At 48.0% G+C, this 20,288-nt stretch overlaps 1 protein-coding gene across 7 annotated transcripts in view; it reads left to right on the forward strand.

Moving 5' to 3' along the window:
- The window catches only part of dgkh (diacylglycerol kinase, eta), a 41,652-nt gene that overhangs the window by 15,306 nt on the left and 6,058 nt on the right, over positions 1-20,288 (forward strand). For 5 of the 7 annotated variants that reach the window (XM_062402181.1, XM_062402177.1, XM_062402180.1 and 2 more), the window contains 24 exons: positions 3,784-3,888; positions 5,443-5,575; positions 8,759-8,865; positions 9,077-9,202; positions 9,528-9,630; positions 11,328-11,490; positions 11,634-11,742; positions 12,045-12,266; positions 12,492-12,583; positions 12,732-12,831; positions 12,907-13,225; positions 13,471-13,602; positions 14,681-14,815; positions 15,030-15,147; positions 15,240-15,350; positions 15,655-15,751; positions 16,637-16,744; positions 17,784-17,897; positions 17,997-18,131; positions 18,234-18,394; positions 18,487-18,592; positions 19,276-19,368; positions 19,490-19,609; positions 19,894-19,999. In XM_062402181.1, coding sequence (XP_062258165.1) covers positions 3,784-3,888; positions 5,443-5,575; positions 8,759-8,865; positions 9,077-9,202; positions 9,528-9,630; positions 11,328-11,490; positions 11,634-11,742; positions 12,045-12,266; positions 12,492-12,583; positions 12,732-12,831; positions 12,907-13,225; positions 13,471-13,602; positions 14,681-14,815; positions 15,030-15,147; positions 15,240-15,350; positions 15,655-15,751; positions 16,637-16,744; positions 17,784-17,897; positions 17,997-18,131; positions 18,234-18,394; positions 18,487-18,592; positions 19,276-19,368; positions 19,490-19,609; positions 19,894-19,999 — 3,115 coding nt within the window. Of the gene's footprint in view, positions 1-3,783; positions 3,889-5,442; positions 5,576-8,758; positions 8,866-9,076; positions 9,203-9,527; positions 9,631-11,327; positions 11,491-11,633; positions 11,743-12,044; positions 12,267-12,491; positions 12,584-12,731; positions 12,832-12,906; positions 13,226-13,470; positions 13,603-14,680; positions 14,816-15,029; positions 15,148-15,239; positions 15,351-15,654; positions 15,752-16,636; positions 16,745-17,783; positions 17,898-17,996; positions 18,132-18,233; positions 18,395-18,486; positions 18,593-19,275; positions 19,369-19,489; positions 19,610-19,871; positions 20,000-20,288 lie in introns of all 7 variants that reach the window. The other 2 variants (XM_062402176.1, XM_062402179.1) reach the window with 1 other exon arrangement.

Consider the following 20,288-nt stretch of genomic DNA (forward strand, 5'->3'; position numbering starts at 1 on the left):
ACGGCAAGGTAGAGCAGCAGAGGGAATCCTGAAGTGATGTCACACCGTCGCTGACTGCTCTCGTACGCCGCTCTGTCCTGAGGGAGAGAGCGAGAGAGGAGGGCAGAGCGAGAGAGGAGGGCAGAGCGAGAGAGGAGGGCAGAGCGAGAGAGGAGGGCAGAGCGAGAGAGGAGGGCAGAGCGAGAGCGAGCGACTGAGGAGAGACGGAGGCAGAGGAGGGGAGAGGACGTCTGAACAGGCGGAGCAGGGACACATCAGACCAGAGGTAAAGTGACGGACGGGAGTTCACCTGCAGATCAACCCACACACGGTCCTGCACACCGACAGGGGGAGACCGGGCGTCATCACATGGGCTCCTGGGATCTGAGAGGGAGAGGGAGAGAGGGAGAGAGAGAGAGAGAGAGAGAGAGGGAGAGAGAGGGAGAGAAGGAGGGAGAGAGAGCACTGCAGAGGAGACGTTGCAGAGCGTCCCTGTGCAGTTCCCCCTCTCGGCCTGTGTGTGTCTGTGTGTGTCTGTGTGTGTGTGACCTCCTGCTGTCCTCGCTCCGTGGCTCTGCTGAGGATGAGTGATGCCGCTGGCGTCCTCTCTGCAGGTTGGTGCTTCTCGGGGGGGGGGGGGGCGTCTCGTCCGTCCTGATGTCCAGAGACCTGGTCCCCAGATGACTGCTCCGTGTGTTTACTGTGCATGCTCGGCTGTAAAGCGGGGACCAGGGACCCCCTGGGGACCTGCCAGCAGCTGAAGGAATATTTAATATTTAATATTTAAACGTCACCACAAGTAAATTACATGAGTTATTAAAGGGAGCGATTTGTTTCTCACTGGTTTTCTGTTGTGCGCAGTTCGGTTTAATACGTGTTGATTTGTCGTTGTGTTGTCGAGTGTGTGTTTAAGTGTGTTAAATTAATAAGATAACAAAATTAGGGAGAATATTTATTAATTTGTTGATGGCTCAAAGCAAAGCACCTAATCGAGCTGTAGAACATGTGGATGTGCACGTGTGTGTGTGAGAGAGTGTGTCTGTGTTGTTACCCGTGATGTGTGAGTTGTGTATGTAGACACACATGTAGTGTGGTCCGTGTTAGTCCTCGTTTGAGCAGGAGCTGGTCGGCATCTGGATGAGACAGTGTCTCTGCAGGGGGGGGGCTCAGCCCAACCCAAACCCTAAACTCATCACAGACCCCCCCCCCCCCTCTGACTCACTGGTGTTTGATGGAATCGCTCTCACTAATTACCGACCACTTTGAACTGTGAGAAACGGATCTCGGGGAGACACACAGTCGACGTTGCAGCCGCTCTCTCTGGTCTGTTGTGTAGTTGTTGTGTTAGTGTTTACACAAAGTCGCAGATGATACCTGTGCGAGTTTGTGCACGTGTTGTTGCCGGGGAAGTGAGCAGCTGTGACCGCTCTATCTCAACTCCTCAAGTGGATACAGGTTGGTTCACCCTGTCCTGTGTGTGTGTGTGTCTGACTGTGTGTGTGTGTGTGTGTGTGTGTGTGTGTGTGTGTGTGTGTGTGTGTGTGCAAACAGTGATGAGTGTCCGTCATTATCAGTTCATCTTATTATCGCCAACAATAAAAACAAATGAGGCTCATGATTACGTGTCCTCATCATTTACAGATTTAGATCTTGATCAAAGAGCGGCTTTAGTTGTCAGGTATGATTACACGCACACAGACACACACAGACACAGACACACACAGTGATATATTCAGCTCTGAAGGTCAGTCATCAGGAGGTTTTCCACACTTGAGGGATGCCTGGAGCCATTTTTGGAAACAGCCATCCCTGTTTCCCTTGGCAACCAATCTTATCACTACCCTGTTTCAAACACACACACAAAAACACACAAACACACACACACACACACACACACACGCACGCATGCACTCACGCACACAAACACGCACACAGATACAGTACACCAGCAGAGAGACAGGATGATCTATGTCCAAAGGGATCAATTTGCCAAGTGCATGTGTGTAGACACACACACTGACGCACAAATGGACACACACACACACACATGCTAATCCTTGCAGCTCCAGTGGAAAATGTGTTGTGATTAACAGCTGAGAGAAACACTCGCAGGATTCGCTTCCTGTCGTCCGAGCTGAGAGAATCGTCAGGTGGATTTTTCCAGAAAGCTTCAACGTGAACTCGTTCCCAGACTTTTATTAATAATTAATTAATCTGTCATATTCCTGATGGACGCTTGAGTCTCAGAAACGCCCCCCCGGTGTCCTCTGAGACGCTGGAGACGAGGACGAGAGTTCCAGAGCGAAGACGTGTCGATTTTTTAATCTTTTATTTAATAAAAGATTTTTAACGTATTTACAAACCAAATCATTTTAACAATAGTTTATGGTCATGAAGAGCAAAAGACTCTTGTGATTATAGATGAACTTACAAGTTATTAATTGCTTTATAGTGTTAAAGGAACTATTTTCTACATGTGAGATGAGAGACATTGTGTGTGTGGCAGATGTTTCACTGCTGTAGCGCAGAAATACAGAAACTACCCCCCCCCATCTGATTTTGACAGAATTATGTCTCATCATTTGAGTGAAATCTACATGATTTATTTAACTGCCTCTGAATTATCATTATAACTTCTGAAAGACATGAAAACTGTTTAACTTCTCCTCCTGATAGAAACTTTATATGACAATTTTTTCCTCGAATAAATAGAAAATTTATGGCAATTATAAATAAATAAGATATAATAAAATAATAAACCATTATAATTTTGAGGTCATAAGTTAAGTTTTTCCACATTTAATCAATTTGATTAATTGACATAAATGAATCTAACCATACTTAAATATTCTGTGGTTTCAGTGTGTCAGATGTGAGGATGTGTTGATAGGCTTATAAACATATATACTTAAAACCATATCTATACTTTAAAACCATTCACCAGTTTTTTATTTTTTTACAGTAATATCAAATTAAAGGACATTTCATATAGTTTCCCACAGAGAGAAAGAAACATCAGCATCACTTCAAGAACATGAATATTGATTAGTGTAATATCTTTAAAGTGTGTTTATGTTCTCTTTGAGACTATTTTAGGCTACTAGGTTGTGGTTAAGGTTCTGATAGTGTTGTGTGTCCGTGTGTGTGTGTGCGTGTGTGTGTGCGTGTGTGTGTGTGTGTGCTCTTCCTCATTGTCCCACGAAGGTGAACAGAGATAACACTCGGACTGGAGGAGTTACAGAGAGACGTAGAGGAAGAGGAGAGGAGGGAGCATGAATAAGTGATGGGCTGTTGAAATGGTGCTGGAGGGTTATCTACAGGGAGACGTGTTTTAAGCACACATGCACACACTCTCACATGCACACACAGACACACACACACAGACACACACAGGGAGAGGACACGAGGGGGGGGGGGGGGGGGGGGGAGAAGCTCTTAGCCTTTACCGAGGCGCTTCGCCTGTCAGCACATATCTGCCTCACTGCACGAGGAGCCCAGAGGAGGAGAAAACGCTGGAGCGAAGGAAAAGACTAACTCACCAAGGTGTTGGTGTATAAGTGAGCCGGAGTTAATGAGGGAGAGAGAGAGAGAGGGAGGGAGGGGGCGCCTCATCCTCTCCCGCCCTTAAAGACGGAGACAGTCGCTCTCTCTCTCTTCTCAGTGGCGCCGCAGACCGAGGAGGAAAAGCCCCGGGAACATTTATCTCCTCCTCCTCTTCCTCCTCCTCCTCCTCCTCCTCCTCCTCCTCCTCCTTCCTCGCCACAGTCTCAGTCTCCTCACCCGTGTCCCTCGCTCTCCCTCCAGGTGATCACTCCGTTCCGTCGGCTCATCCTCTGCGCTGAGAACAGGAAAGAGATGGAGGACTGGATCAGTTCTCTGAAGTCCGTCCAGTCCAGGGAGCATTACGAGGTAAGAGCCTGTTCTTCATCACCAGCTCGTCCACGGGTCCTGGAGAGTTTGTTGGTGTGTGTGAGCGGAGAGATGGAGAAGAGGAGGAGGAGAGAGAAAGAGAGGATGAGTGTCAGGGAAACAAAGAGCAGACTGGAGGTTTTATATTCTCAGTTATTCTGAGCCGGAGAGAATCAAACCTATGTTGGTGTTTTGGGATCAGATCCAATCCAAGTGTTGGTCGGATTGTGATGAGCACCTCACAAGTTGTTACGCAGAAGCAACAAATCACCAGCGAACGCACACAGACACACAATTCTACTGTCAGGGAAACTGTAAAAAGAAGACCACAGCAAACACGCAACAGACACACACAGATTCTTCTGCTTTAAAACACACACACATGCAGCGACTGTTTCGTGTAACACAGAAGAATCCCACAACGAGCTGATCGGACATTTTCCTTCTTTACCATCTGCCTGTAGCTGTTGAGGTCTCTGCCGGGGGGGGGAGGGTGTCGAAGGAAACCGGGGACGTGTGTTGACAGCGGGTTGTGTGCGAGCGCTCGGCAGGAGGGGGGGGGGGGGGGGGGGGGCAGGCAGGAAGAAAGCACTGCCGCATTTTAATGGCTTTTATTTTGGAGGGAGGTCTTATATAAGACCCCATCCCCTCGCCCCCTTTACTGCACTGCAATGCAGCAGCACCCCCAGAGCTCACACACCACGGGGTGCACACGTGTGCGCATGCGAACGCACATCGATGCACAAACACACACACACCCCTGCCAAGATGTCAACACAACAGTTTCCAATTAGCATCTTGTGTAATGTTGCAGTGTGAGATTCCCAGTGTCCTAGTTTGAAAGTACCTGTTACCGTTCTACTTATGAAACTGAGGCAGGGCTGCACCAGCTGCTGCACCCCCCCCCCCCGCCCACACAGCCCAACACATTAACGTGCACTACATGCACTAATGTGCAGTTCTCCTGACCAGGTGTCACCACAGTGCGAGGAGGAGTGGTAGTGACTGTCAGCCGGAGGAAGATGCTTCTGTCTTCTTCTCTTGGTTCAGGCAGTTTCCAGGTTTTGTCCTCACGAGTCTCCACAGAGCAGAAACACCTGGAGGGACAGATGAGGGAATTCTTATTATCAATATAAGGGAAAGTTAATATACACATGGAGCTAGAAGTAGAATTCATAACTCCGCCGAGCACCAACAGTCCCTGGATCTGCAATTTTATTTGGATTTGCACTGATCAACGTTAAAGAAAGTGAATAAGAGTTCCTGGATCTGTCCCAGGATTTAAGAGGTTCTTTCATGGATAATAATTCACTCCTCCACAAAATGACGTAGAAGTCGATTGAGTCGTTTTTACAAAATGCTGCTAAAGTTGGTTTTATTTATTTATTTTTATTCAGTTTCTTCTGATTTCTCATATCACATCATTATGAAAACAAGCAGTAACAGTAATGTGCATTGATTTTTACTCTAACATTTGATTCTCATGATGATGTAGTGCCTTGCTGTGACTGTCATCATCGTGCTGCCAACCTGTTTTAACCTCTTCTTTGCCAGACGGCACAGTTTAATGTGGAACATTTCTCAGGGATGCACAACTGGTACGCCTGCTCCCACGCACGGCCCACCTTCTGCAACGTGTGCAAAGACAGCTTGTCTGGGGTCACGTCCCACGGCCTCTCCTGCGAAGGTGAGTAACGCACTCCGACCCTGCGCATGCAAACTGTGCAACACATCTGCTGGATTTGTGTTTCAGTGAAGTGTGCTCACTGCGTTTTCTTATGTAACTGCCTTTAATCTGCGGCCTCTGGAAGCAGCTCGGACGTGTTTGTGCAGCGATCAGTGCGTCTCGGCCTGGAAGCAGGGTTTGGTCTATAGGTGCTGTGGAAGGTATAGGACTGTGTGTCATCAGGACCTGTGAGTCACTGAGGTGAGAGAAGTGGAGCAGACGTGACGGCTCTGTGAAAAGCTCTGGGTTGTGGAGCCGGCTGCTCGCCTCAGTGTGAGCGTGAAGTGCAAAGAGCTGCGCAGCTGACACACACATGTCAGCGTATGTCAGGAACCACACGACTGTCATGTCTCACTGAGCGACAGCTGGACTGGACGGGTTTTATTTTTGCATTTCGCAAAATTTTTCCCACTTACCCAGGAAAAGAGGTGTTAACGAATCCTGAGAATGACGCCACATCACCTCATCTGTGAGGTGTGTGTGTGCGTGTGTGTGAGTGTGTGTGTCTGTGTGTGTGTGTGTGTGTGTGACAAGGTGGCTTAACGCTATTTCTTGCCGTCTTTCAACTGGTGTTAAGTCTCAGAGACAGGCAGCAGAACTCAATGAGCACCATCTGCATATCCTCTCGTTCTAATTTGGCTAATGTTCCTGTGTTGAGTGCATCGTGTGTATGTATGAACGTGTGTGTCTGTGTGTGTCTGTGTGTGTGTGTGTGTGTGTGTGTTTGTGAAAGGCGTTAAGAGCCTCTCCACTCAGCGTTCATTATCCTCTACAATGAGACCCTCTCATATCCAGAGCAGAAAGCACCAGAAAGAGAAAAGAACAAGTCATTAGAATGTCATCTTGCTCTTGTGATCTAAAGCAGCGTACACACACACACACACACACACACACACACACACACACACACACACACACACACACACACACACACACACACACACACACACACACTTTCAGCCGACAACAGAGAACAATGGAAGCTGAGGGCCTTCATCCAAACAGTCGAGGTTCACGGCCGACACGAGGCTCCGACCTTTTGTTGCCGTCACATTGAGAAATAGATCCTGAGGTAGTGGTAAATATTTATACTTCGATATATCAGTGAGGTACAATTACCTCAATGCCGGGGTCCAAATATCCATATTTATTTAGTTAAATATACACAGGGTATTCTTCTGCATGATTTACTGCTGCACTATATGGATTATCTCTGTGATATGATCGTATCCCCCCCCCCCCCCGTCAGTTGTTTGGCACAATCCAACAGGAGCCAACTGTCGGACGGAAAGTGAGGGAGGGAGAGAAGGAGAGAAGGAGAGATGGAGAGAGGGAGAGATGGAGAGATGGAGAGAGGGAGCAGGAGAGATGGAGAGAGGGAGAGAGGAAGAGAAGGATAGAGGGAGAGAGGGAGCAGGAGAGAGGGAGAGAAGGAGAGAGGGAGAGATGGAGAGAGGGAGCAGGAGAGATGGAGAGAGGGAGAGAGGAAGAGAAGGAGAGAGGAAGAGAAGGAGAGAGGAAGAGAGGGAGAGATGGAGAGAGGGAGCAGGAGAGATGGAGAGAGGGAGAGAGGAAGAGAGGGAGAGATGGAGAGAGGGAGAGATGGAGAGAGAGAGAGAGAAGGAGAGAGAGAGAGAGGGAGAGATGGAGCGAGGGAGCAGGAGAGTGTCTCTATTAAACGTGGAGAGCAGCCAGACAAACAGTTTCACAGCAATCAGCGCAGCTTAAGTTTCTCTTCGATTTCCTGGACAGGACGGACAGTGGGGATTGATCTGCGCTACACACACAGACACACACACACACACAGACCCACACACACTGGTTCGGTCTGGTTTGAGAATGCTCAGGGTGAATCCTGCTCGGCCATTAACAGACACCGGTATCATGTCCTCTGAATTCTCTTAATGCTCTGCTAATGCTCGCTAACAGCATTTAGTGGAAGACGGGATTGAAACATCGATTGTTGCTCCCGGATATGACTCTGACTTAATTTGTATATCTTGCGTAGATTGACTAATGGCAATGCTGTGTGCTGTGTGTGTGTGCTGTGTGTGTGTGTGTGTGTGTGTGTGTGTGTGTGTGTGTGTGTGTGTGTGTGTGTGTGTGTGTGTGTGTGTGTGTGTGTGTGTGTGTGTGTGTGTGTGTGTGTGTGTGTGTGTGTGTGTGTGTGCGCACGAGCCAGGGCGGGGTGGCTGGAAGCAAAGTTCAGGCTGCAGACATTATTCATGACTGAGCCGAGAGTCTGGTCTCTAATGGAGACAGACGGAGACGTCCACCTGTCTGCACGTCTCCCTCTGAAACACTGTGTTTACATCTCTCTCATTTAAATGTCTCCTTCACAGCGAAGTTGCATTAAGCTCATTAAAATCCAATGTGGGAAGATGTTTCATGAAAAGGCCTCTCATGCATACAGAGACAACATAATGGATTCACACAAGAGGAGGAAAGTTAGGAACCATTTTAGAGGAATGTGATTATCTGCTTCCTCCTCATCTGTCCTGTGATTGTTATATTATTATTATTTACAAGTTTGTATTCAACTGCACAAAAACACAAACCACGACAAGTTGTGGTTTCATGTGCTCCAGTTTATTGTTTTATGGATTTATCAAATGAGCAGAAAGTCTCTATGCTGATTGTTGCCTTACATTTAACAGACAGATATAATATCGATCTTCTTTTCTTAATTTGTGTAAGAACAGAATAACAATATTTTTCTAAATGTCAAATATATCTTTCAAATAGACAGTAAAAAGGCTGTAACTCCTCCTGATTGGCTGATGGATGGATGGCAGTTTTTTCTTTTGAATGCGTTGTTTAACATAAAACATAACTCGATTAGCTTTTTATCTAATTCTTTATACAATTTTTGTTTAAACGTTTTCCACCTTGATGTATTCACTTGTCAGATACAGACCTGTGAGCAGCTCAGGCTCAGGTCGTGTTCAGAGGACGTCTGTTTCTGTTTCATGCATCAGTGTCCAGAGTAGAGAAGAATGTATATATCTATGAAATGTTGCATTGAAGGAACGATAGGCATCTTTAAATGGACTTATTGAATTCTATATATCAATCTGCCTCGATAAAGCAGCTCATCAAACCATCTACTGAATTCATATCATGTGTCGTGTTTGTGTTTTTCAGTTTGCAAATTCAAGGCCCACAAGCGCTGCGCGGTCAGAGCCACTAACAACTGCAAATGGACGACTCTGGCGTCCATCGGGAAGGACATCATCGAGGACGAGGACGGGGTGAGCTCCTGCTTTCACGATTTTGAATATTGATGCAGCAACGAGTCACTGAATCCTCTTCACACACAACTCTCTGAGGGAGGCGGTGGAGAGAGGAGATCCCAGAGGCCGGTGATAGAAGGAGCGTTTCCCTTCCCTTGAACTGTGTGTGTCTGTGTGTGTGTGTGTGTGTGTGTGTCTGTGTGTGTGTGTGTGTGTGTTCACCCGACAGATTGCGATGCCTCACCAGTGGCTGGAAGGGAACCTGCCCGTCAGTGCCAAGTGTGCCGTGTGTGATAAGACGTGTGGCAGCGTGCTGCGGCTGCAGGACTGGCGCTGCCTCTGGTGCAAAGCGATGGTACGTCACATATACGGGGGAATTCATTTATAATAATATTTAAATATAAATCAAATCTCACAGGAAATGAATTTAAATTGTTAAAGTGCAGCAGATAGAAAATAAATCGCAAATTCCACTTCCACAGTCTTTGGTACAAATCAATGGGATAAATAAAATAAATAAATATAATCTTTTTCCATCTGACAAGAGACGTTTTCCAACAGGCTCTTTATTTTCAGAATCATTTAATCATATTATTTATGATGTGTTTGAATTTGTGCATAAACACGAGAACATGAATTAAAGTTATAAATGATCCTGAACGTTGCTGTGGCTCCTCCAGGTGCACACAGCCTGTATGGACCTGTACCCTCGCAAGTGTCCTCTGGGTCAGTGCAAGGTCTCCATCATCCCCCCCACAGCACTCAACAGCATCGACTCAGACGGTGAGCAACACACCCACACACACACACACACACACACACACACAATGAACGTGCATTGACTCAGACTCAATCGTGGGGTCAGAGGTCGATTCCAAACAGCACCTGTGAGCAGCCTCAGAGGTGGAGGAAGGAGATTTCACTCCAGTCGGTCAGATGTCGTCTCTGAACTTTGACCGATCAGGACGTCAGGGTCACACACAGACACACACACACACACACACAGACACACACACACAGACACACAGACACAGACACACAGACACACACACACAGACACACACACACAGACACCTTCTTGTTCCGTGTTGTCAGTTTCCCTGTAACGACCTCAGATCCATAGTTTCTCTCCAGCTTCCTGTCGGTCGAGCCGTCGAACAGGAAGCAGCAGGTCACAGGTTTGAGCTCCAGGAAATTGTCAGTTTCTCGTACAAGGACGAGGCTAAAAATAGATTCTGACAGGTTGGCGTGAACACACTTCTCTGAGCGCTAAAAATAGATCCTCCAGACGAGATGTGTGTGTGAGAGGAATTCTGATCACATGACTCCTGACGCGCTGCGAGGAGTCGACACGCATCAGAACATGAAAGAACATGAGCATCACAGGAGAGGAGCTCTGCTGTGTGTGTCTGTGTGTGTGTGAGAGAGTGTGTGTGTGTGTGTGTGTGTGTGAGAGTGTGTGTGTGTGCCAGAGCCTGCATTAAAACTCATTCTAGATGGAGATCAGCACCTGCGAGACAGACTCAAATAAGCGTGTGTGATTGGATTACTGCAGCTGAAGCCTATGACACGCACACACACACACACTCACACTCTCACACACACACACACACACACACACTCACACTCTCACACACACTCACACACACACACACACACACACACACACTCTCACAGACACACAAACAGATGCTGGCATCGGCTAATTGGTTGATGGATAAGCACGAGGCAGAGAAAGGGAGGATAGGGAATCCAGATGAAAGGAGGATGAGAGGAAAACATCCTTCATGTCTCTCTCTCTCTCTCTCTCTCTCTCTCTCTCTCTCTCTCTCTCTCTCTCTCTCCCACTATGCCCTTCACTCGCTCGTCACGTGCCAGGCCTCCTCTGCCCAAATGCAGGCTGGGAAGAGGGGGAGTTTGGTTGTAATTGGCTGGGGGGGGGGGGCAGCAGACTGTAGCACGTGCCAGAGCGTCGTGACTCCCCTACCCCCCCCCCCCCCCTCCTTTCCTTTGGTTTGTCTCTCCCCTCCTTCCTTCCACTCGCCCTCCCTCGATCCATCCTTCAACAACAAGATCCCACAGAGAGAGAGAGGGAGAGAGGGATGGGGGGTAAAATCGAAGAAGGTAGACAGAGATTAGAGAGCCGGAGGAAGAGGAGGAGGATGAAGAGGGGATAACAGCGGCACACACACCAGGTGGAACCTGTCAGCACAGAGGGGATGTGCAGACTCTGTTGTGCTCACAGAACCCCCCCACAGACATGTGTGTACCCGTGTTTCCGACATGTGTTGAGCTCCTGTGTTCATCTCAGTCTCACGCTCACCATCAGACCTGGAGGAGCTGGTTTCATGGCGACAGGAGCTTCACACCAGCATCCAGCCGAGCTGCTCCTGGACGGCTCAGCGTTAAAGGGACAGTTCAGTCAAATAAGACCGATGTGACCCTGGACCCTCGGTGATGTCTCTGTGTTGTCTCCTCAGGCTTCTGGAAGGCCACCTGTCCTCCCTCATGTGCCAGTCCCCTCCTGGTGTTCGTCAACTCCAAGAGCGGCGACAACCAGGGGGTGAAATTCCTGCGGCGCTTCAAGCAGCTCCTCAACCCGGCACAAGTGTTTGACCTGGTGAACGGGGGGCCGCACCTCGGGTGAGGAGAAACCACCACCGCTCCCAGAGTGCAGATGTGTTTAGGACCAGAGACATAAACATCATGACACTTTAATGTCCCGGGGAAATGGGAGCTCTGCAAACCACCGACTTCTAAGCATCTGTGTGTTTTGTGTGTTTCAGTCTGCGACTGTTCCAAAAGTTTGACAACTTCCGGATTCTGGTGTGCGGGGGGGACGGCAGCGTGGGATGGGTCCTCTCAGAGATCGACAAACTCAATCTACACAAACAGGTAACACACTGGGATGTAGAATATGTACACAGGCAATGTAAAGTCATGTCTGCTGAATTCAAACTGAATGAAACGCAGGAGTTGTCAGATAAGAATAATTTGGAAGTAGAGAGAAAATGATTCGTCTTTGGTGGATGAGCCCGTTGAGCTTTTTGTCTTTGCTGCTGGGCAGCTTACATAAAGACACACACTCATTACACACACACGGGCGACCATGCACCAACACACACACACACACACACAGCTCATTTTAAGTGCTTCAGACGACCTGGTGCCAGATCAAGCCCCTCTGTGTGTTCCAGTGCCAGCTGGGGGTGCTGCCGCTGGGCACCGGGAACGACCTGGCCCGGGTCCTGGGCTGGGGCCCGTCCTGCGACGACGACACCCAGCTGCCCCAGATCCTGGAGAAGCTGGAGAGGGCCAGCACCAAGATGCTGGACCGCTGGAGCATCATGACCTACGAGATCAAGATCCCGCCCAAACACAGCTGCCCCACCACGCCCGAGGGGCCGGACGACTGCCAGGTACTCACCGCAGCTCACAGATGTTCACTCGCATCACGAGACTCCTTCAGAGCAGCAGAAGGAACTCATCCAACATGTCCTGCAGATTCTCTACATTTTGAAACTATGAATGAAGATGGAAGAACATAATATTCTCAATGCTTACTACAGGAGAAGTCTAAAACATAGTATAACTGTAGTAAACACACATTTAATATATATTTTAAAATGTGTTTTTCTCTCCAGTTTCATATTTCTGCCTATGAAGACTCAGTCGCTGCCCACCTCACGAAGATCCTCAACTCCGAGCAGCACTCTGTGGTCATCTCCGCCGCCAAGTAAGAGACTCGCACACGACGGCTTGAGAATCAACACAAAGATCCATATCGCTCAAGCTCCAGAGCTGAACTGTGTTTTTATTCACTTCCTACAAGCCCCCTCCTCTTCTCTATAACATCTTAATGAAGCGTTCTGCCTGTTCTTCAGGATCCTGTGTGAAACGGTGAAGGATTTCGTTGCCAAAGTGGGAAAAGCTTACGAGAAGAGCACAGAAAACACAGATGAGTGCGACACCATGTCTCTCAAAGTAAGTCTCAGATAGAACTCTGAACCTCGGCTTCTCCTGAAGGAGCAAACATGAACCTCTTCCTCTGTCCACCAGTGTGCCATCCTGACCGAGAAGATGGACTCGCTCCTCCACGCCCTCAACTCCGAGAGCCAGGCTCTGCCTCCGCTGCCCCACTCCACCCCTCCCATAGTGGAGGAGGAGCAGGAGGAGGAGGAGGAGGAAGATGAGGAGGAGGAGGCCAGCGAAGAGAGCCTGACGGAGCTGAAGGAGAAGCTGGAGGAAGAGGAGACGGAGAAGGGAGGACGGGGCGGCAGCTCCCAACACCAGCTGTTCAAGAGCAGGGAGCAGCTGATGCTCCGGGCCAACAGCCTGAAGAAAGCTGTGAGGCAGATCATAGAGCAGGCGGAGAGAGGTACTACACAGAGTACTACTACACACAAAGTACTACACACATAGTACACACATCAAGGTTTTATCTGTTATCTGCTGTTAAAAGAGTCAAAATACAGAAACACTCGAATGACCCCACATGTGAGGGAACATAAACCAGAGCGTTAGAATATGCAGCTGTAACAAACACATTTGTTGAATGAATACATGAATTATTGCCTCATCATCTTCATCGTCTTCATCATCTTCATCCCCTGTCTTCTTCAGTGGTTGACGAGCAGGCGGTCCACACGGACGACACCGAGCTGCCGTCCTCCCTGGAGTTCAGGAAAGAGAGCGAGGACGAGAACAGGGACAGTGAGAAGGACGAAGACACCAAGGAGCTGGAGTCGCTGCCATGTGAGTGCCTCGTGGTCCCTGCTGGGGTTTCAAGGCTCTGACCTCTCTGACCTCTCTGACCTCTCTGACCTCTCTGACCTCTGACCCGGGCAAACCATTTACCTGTTGCCCCGTCACTAAGCTCCCAACCCGTCCAGTCTGGCCAGTTGGTCTCTTCCAGCAGCTGATGTTATTGTCACCTCATGAATTATTGAAGCAAATTCCTTTTACAAACATGAGAAACCACAAAGATATAAAAACCTCTTTAGCATCAGAGTAAAGTTGGAATAAGGATTTTTCCACTTTGTGAAGTGAACACATCCAATGGGAAGCTGCTCAGGATTCAAACAGCGCCACCTTGTGTTCACTGAGCTCTCTGCACCACAGAGAACCAAACGCTCAGCTAATGGAAAAAAAAGGGCTGCTGACGCAAATCATGTTTCCTGTCATAAACAAACCGGAGGATTAGGGTGAGTGGAGAAACTCTCCCACTGCTCCCAGTTGCACCAGTGGGAACTCTGTGTCTCCATCTTCAGCCTGTGGCTCGTAACAAAGTGCTGTAGCTGTGGAAACTGAGGCAGCAGGCGTGTCTGCTCGTCTTTATTCATCTGAATGCACATGCATGTTGTTGTGTAAATGTGTTGTGTGCCTCTTGATGAGTGTGTGTGTGTGTGTGCATCGGCAGCAGGATGTGTTATTGTCTTAGGGGCAGAAGTTCTTCCTGTTTATCATGAGGCTGCTTCCTTCCTTCCACACATGGACGACCAGGAGGTATCAGTCGAACCCTCTCGTTCGCTTCCTCTCCTTGTTTCCTCTGGTCGCCTCCTCACTCCTCCCTGACCTGGACACCAATCAGAAAACACAGAGTGGCGTTGAAGGGATGTGAACTGGGATGTGAACTGGTGAACCGGAGCGATTGGAAACTGTGCAGCTCTGAATCCTTCAGATTAAAAAGACTCATCTGCACAAATTTCAATAGATTGAAATAGTAAATTTGCCAATTTAGAGAAATAGAATCAGAAAATATGTGTAAGGGTCAATTAAAGTGTTGTGTTTGTGTGTGTGTGTGTGTTTGTGTGTGGTGTTTGTGTGTCTTCAGCTGCCAAGAGTCCCTGTTCCCCGATGGAGAGGAGGGTGAGCCGCAGCACTCAGTCCTACAGCTCCTTCACCATCACGCCATTCACCACCAGCAAGGAGAACCTGCCGGTGCTCAACACACGCATCATCTGCCCGGGTACACACACACACACACAGACGAACACACACAGACACACAGACACACACACACACACGTTGAAATATCAGCGTGAGTCTGTCCTTGTGTCTTTTGTTGATTGAACATTTATTACATAGATGCTTTGACTTAACATCTTGTTGTGTGTCTGTGTGTGTGTCTGTGTGTGTCTGTGTGTGTCTGTGTGTGTGTGTCTGTGTGTGTGTGTGTGCAGGCTTGCGGGCAGGCCTGGCTGCCTCCATCGCCGGCAGCTCCATCATTAGTAAGATGCTGCTGGCGAACATCGACCCGTTCGGCGCCACGCCCTTCATCGACCCCGACCTGGATTCGCTGTGAGGGCCTCTTCTCTTTCAGTTCTTCATCCCTCCTTCCTCCATGTGTCTCTTCACTCTCTCACTCCTCTTCTTCTTCTGGTTGAACTCAGGGAGGGCTACATGGAGAAGTGTGTGATGAACAACTACTTTGGAATCGGCCTGGATGCTAAAATCTCGCTGGAGTTCAACAACAAGCGAGAGGAGCATCCGGAGAAATGCAGGTGAGACGTTTCCTCACGCTCTGATGACACGTGTGAGCAGGAACGCTGCCTTGATTTCTTCCATTATGACTCATAAAAGATAAATATAATCATTGCTTTTAATGCATATTGTGTTTTCTAAGTGAGAAACACTTAGTGGCTCGTGGGCGGTTTCTAACCTGGTTCAACCAACCATCCATTACTTTGCACTTTCCTCTCAGCCCACACTCTTCCCAGGAATTCTCCCCGACTGTTTCCAGTCAGAGCTTTTCAGCTAATACCACAACCCGCCTTTCAAACCCCCCCTCTGCTCCCTCCTCCGCAGGAGTCGGACCAAGAACATGATGTGGTACGGAGTGCTGGGCACCAAGGAGCTTCTGCAGAGAACCTACAAGAACCTGGAGCAGAAGGTCCAGCTGGAGGTGAGACAGGAGGAAGGAAACCACACAAGGTTTTAAAAAGACTTGATGCAGAACTGCCCCAGAACCAGACCGGACAGATTCCAGGTCATTTGGTTCTCTCCACTCTGAAACCTCCAGAAAGACGTTTTACACATCTACACGTTCTGCAACCTTCGACCTATCACACACCACAAATGCATTCAGAAGCTGATTGTTCAGGAAACTCAGCGTCTCCAGAACATCCTCCTCACATGTGATCAGTGAGAGGAGCTCAAACAGAAACCAGGCTCGGCCCAGCGGAGGCTGTGGTCCTGTGGTCCGGAGCTGAGAGTCGAGTCCTGACGTGTTTCACGTCCTGAAAACCACAAAGAGAGGAGTGAAAACCCTGTGATGGGTTTGAGGGACCATTACAATTAAAGAACATTTAAAAAAGTATTTAAATACTTCAGGTTATTGTAGTTTCAGTGGAAGCAGCTCTTTCTAGTTTCTCTCCTAACTTTCTCTATTCCTCTTACATGTGCTTTGCTCTTTTAACGTCTATACTCTGTGATATTAGCAAATTTCCCCATAGAATATGATAAATTACTTTCTTATCTTCATGATATTATAATAATATATCTACACATATACACATGTTGAACAGAATCATTAAGATTGAGAGTTTATATATAATAATAAAAATAGAAATAAGGCAAACACGATGAGTAGTGTATTTAAAGCAGAAAACAAAACCTGCAGTGGCGTCACTAATTTGTGTATTTAGCATTTATGCCTGTTATTTATTTTCTATATATATCTTCATAAATTTGAATGCACTCAATCAGAAATGGATTTATTATTATTAAAAGTATATGATGAATAGAGGCAGTGTGTGTGAGGTCCCTGACGCCTCCTCTTGTGTCTCAGTGTGACGGACAGTACATCCCCCTGCCCAGCCTCCAGGGCATCGCCGTGCTGAACATTCCCAGCTACGCAGGCGGGACCAACTTCTGGGGCGGCACCAAGGAGGATGACGTGAGTACATCTACAGCTCGAGATGTTCCCTCTGTGTAGTGTTCCATCCTGCTGGACGCTCTGTCGCTCCTCGACTCACGTCAGCTCCTCAGAGGGCAGAGGAACGTTTCCCTCCTCGGGCTGAGGACAGAGACTCTCCAGGCTCCTCTTCTCTGCGTCTGTTTAAAGACGAAGCTGCATCCTGGTTTGACCCTGTTGGTCTGTAGGTAGAGAGGGGGGGGGGGGCTTGTTTGTTCAAGGCTCCGAGCACAAGAGCAGCTGAGGGAGTGTCAGTTTGCACACACACACACACACACATGCACAGTCATACACACTTACACACATGCACGCACACTCAACCCTCAGTGAGCCCCTGCAGAGGTTTCCCTTGGACACATAGACTCTGTGCATTTGCTGTTATGTAACTGTGTGCCTGGAGAGGAGGAAAGGGGGGGGGGTTAGTGGAGCTCGTCATGTGCATGTACACACTCACACACACACACACACACACACATGTAAACACGTAGATCCGCCTGTGACCTGATCTAAAGTTATATTATAAATAAAGGTTTCAGTATTTCCAGAGCTTCCTGGTGACCGTGTGTTGATCTCCACCTAGTGGCCGAGGCCCCTCATCGCACTCTGTGAGATGCTGGTTCTCTTTCTCTCTTCTCACGAGCAGTGTGTCTGCTCAGGTCAATGTCGGACAGAAACAAATCATCTCACTCACGCTCCAGAGGAACGCAGCTGGAACATGTCTGGTTTTGAAGGAGGTTTATTTTAATTCAACAGGACAGAGGTGGATGAAGAGAAATCCTCTCGGTCAAAGTGACATCAGAAGATTCAGCTGCTGATGATCTGTGTTTTTCTCACTGTCAACAAATGTCATGAAAACCAACTAAACCAACAAAGAATCTAACCTGATAGATAAACTCTTTTTTCTTCCTTTTAATGAATTTTGTTGATAAAAAGACAAAATACAGAATATTGGTTGTTGCTTGTTGGTTGATGATCCAGTGAACAGTCATCTCACTCTCAACCTGAATGTCGCGTGTTGCAGATCTTCTGTGCTCCGTCGTTCGATGATAAGATCCTGGAGGTGGTGGCCGTGTTCGGCAGCATGCAGATGGCCGTTTCCCGAGTCATCAAACTGCAACACCACCGCATCGCACAGGTGAGGACACACTAAGAACTACAGGGACACTAAGAAGAACTCACAACTCCGACAGCCACCGTGAACATCATCTAATCTCTGTCTCTCTGCCTGAATTAGTGCCGGACCGTGAAGATCACCATCCTGGGCGATGAAGGAGTTCCCATCCAGGTGGACGGGGAGGCCTGGATCCAGCCGCCCGGCGTCATCAAGATCCAACACAAGAACCGGGCTCAGATGCTCACCAGAGACCGGGTGAGACTCAGAGAGCGAGGGGGAAGCAGCTCAAAGAATATGAGACAAGGTTTCACAGGAACTGGTTCAGACGATGAACTTATCCTTTACTTTCCCCCGCAGGCGTTTGAGAACACGCTGAAGTCGTGGGAGGACAAGCTGAAGTACGACAAGCCTCCTCTGAGGCCTCACCTCTACCCTCAGCAGTCTGTGGACCTGGCCACGGAGGAGGAGGCCGCCATGGTGCAGATGTGCGCCCGAGCTGCAGAGGAGCTCATCACCAGGTGAACACACAGAGCGGAGAACATCCGGTCTGCAGAGCGTCACAGTTTATAATGAAATATGATCCTTCAACGTGCTCTCTCTCTCATCACAGGATATGTGAGGCTGCAAAGACCAACGGGCTTTTAGAGCAGGAGCTGGCTCATGCTGTTAACGCTGCGTCACACGCCATCAACAAGACACACCCCAAGTTCCCAGAGGTTCGTCAGCGTCTCACCTCACTCAGCGTCTTAAAGTGGATTCCACTCTGCTGGGAATGGGAACAAACAGCTGTGATGGGAACAAACAGCTGTGGTCTCAGAGGCTGCAGGTTTAGTTTGAACTCAAGTGTTGAGTCTTATAAAAATGAAAATAAATAGTCCTTCTGGCCACTAGAGGTCACTACAGCTGAGGTGTCAGTTGCACATGTTGCACAGTTTTCATTCATATGAGAAGTTAAATCTATAATTGATATTTAATAACATTATTTTAAGTGTAACAGACAAATCCTTTGACAACGTGTCACAATCACAGCAGCCAACAAGACACTGCAGCATTATAACTGGAAATAAGAGGCAGATATTCTAATGCAAAATACAAACAATTGTTAATAATCAAGATATAAAAACTTCTATATATCTATATGAAGTTTAAATATTCAAGCAATTTAATGTGATTTCTACTTTTGGTTCAACTGAAGAACATAGTAATAATAACTAGAGCAGCATTTTAGCTTCTTTTTGTGCTTTAACGTATTTTCATTTATTAGAACCACAAAAAGTCGAGTTGGATTGAAGCTGTTACTCTAATTTGATGTAAATATTGAGAGATATATATTTGTTGTTGTGTAGTTGTTGTGTTGTTGTGAGGTTTTACTAAGTGCACCTTGTTTCCTTGTCTCCAGAGTCTGGCGAGGATCACAGCGATCGAGGTGGCCAGCACCGTCAAAGCTCTGTACAACGAGACCGAGTCCCTGCTGCTGGGCCGAGTCTCTCTGGTAAACCTGACTCCATCATTGAAGTCATGAGTTGAATTTACTTTCACAAACACACTGTGTGTCAAATGTATAATTTTCATACACGTCGCTGATCTCTGCTGGTTTCTTCTCGCTGCTGCAGCAACTGGACCAACCGGAGGAGGATCTGCTGTCCAGTGCTCTGCAGAGCGCCGAGCTGGAAATGGCCAAACTGGGAGAGATCCCGTGGCTCTACAACATCCTGCAGCCTAACGACGAGGAGGTGAGCTTCCCACTCTGACACAGGCACGTTCACCAGCTGCACTACAACAGTCTACTTATACAACAACACAGATAACTACATGACAACATCTTATCGGCCGATCTTTATCAGGCTCTAGTAGTAATTGCATGTTTCCTTTGCAGAGTTTGTGTAATATTTGTATAGAACTGCAAACTGAACGCTATGTGCACATAGAGTTGTGTCTGTGGTGTGTTGTGGCTCCAGGCACCAGAGAGCTGAGTAGCTAAATGAATGGCTATAGGTTGACTGTGCTTATGTACCAGGACCACTCTCTGGGTTACGGCAAGAGGAACAATCGCAGCAGCATGTTTCGCATTGTCCCCAAGTTCAAGAAGGAGAAGGCCGCCAAGAAGACCAGTCCTCAGTCAGGTAGGGCCGCGCCCACTCTCCTCCTCAGTGGTCAACAGACTGGACGAGGGGCGGAGTCTGTCCCCTCCGAACGGGGGACATCATTCACGCTGCCGCTCAAAGTTTAGCTGCTTTACATGGAGTTGTTGGTGCTTTTAATGTGAAAGGATGGCAGTGATAAACTTTAACTGTAAATAAAGATGGACGTTCATCTGCATGTCCTCCCACTTTACAAATATGAATCCAAAGTGTCTCGGGTGTCGACATCTTGACGTGTCGGGTTCCAGCCGCTCTTCAGACTGTGTTTCAG

Source organism: Platichthys flesus, chromosome 13 (genome assembly GCF_949316205.1).
Source record: "Platichthys flesus chromosome 13, fPlaFle2.1, whole genome shotgun sequence".
NCBI lineage: Eukaryota > Metazoa > Chordata > Actinopteri > Pleuronectiformes > Pleuronectidae > Platichthys > Platichthys flesus.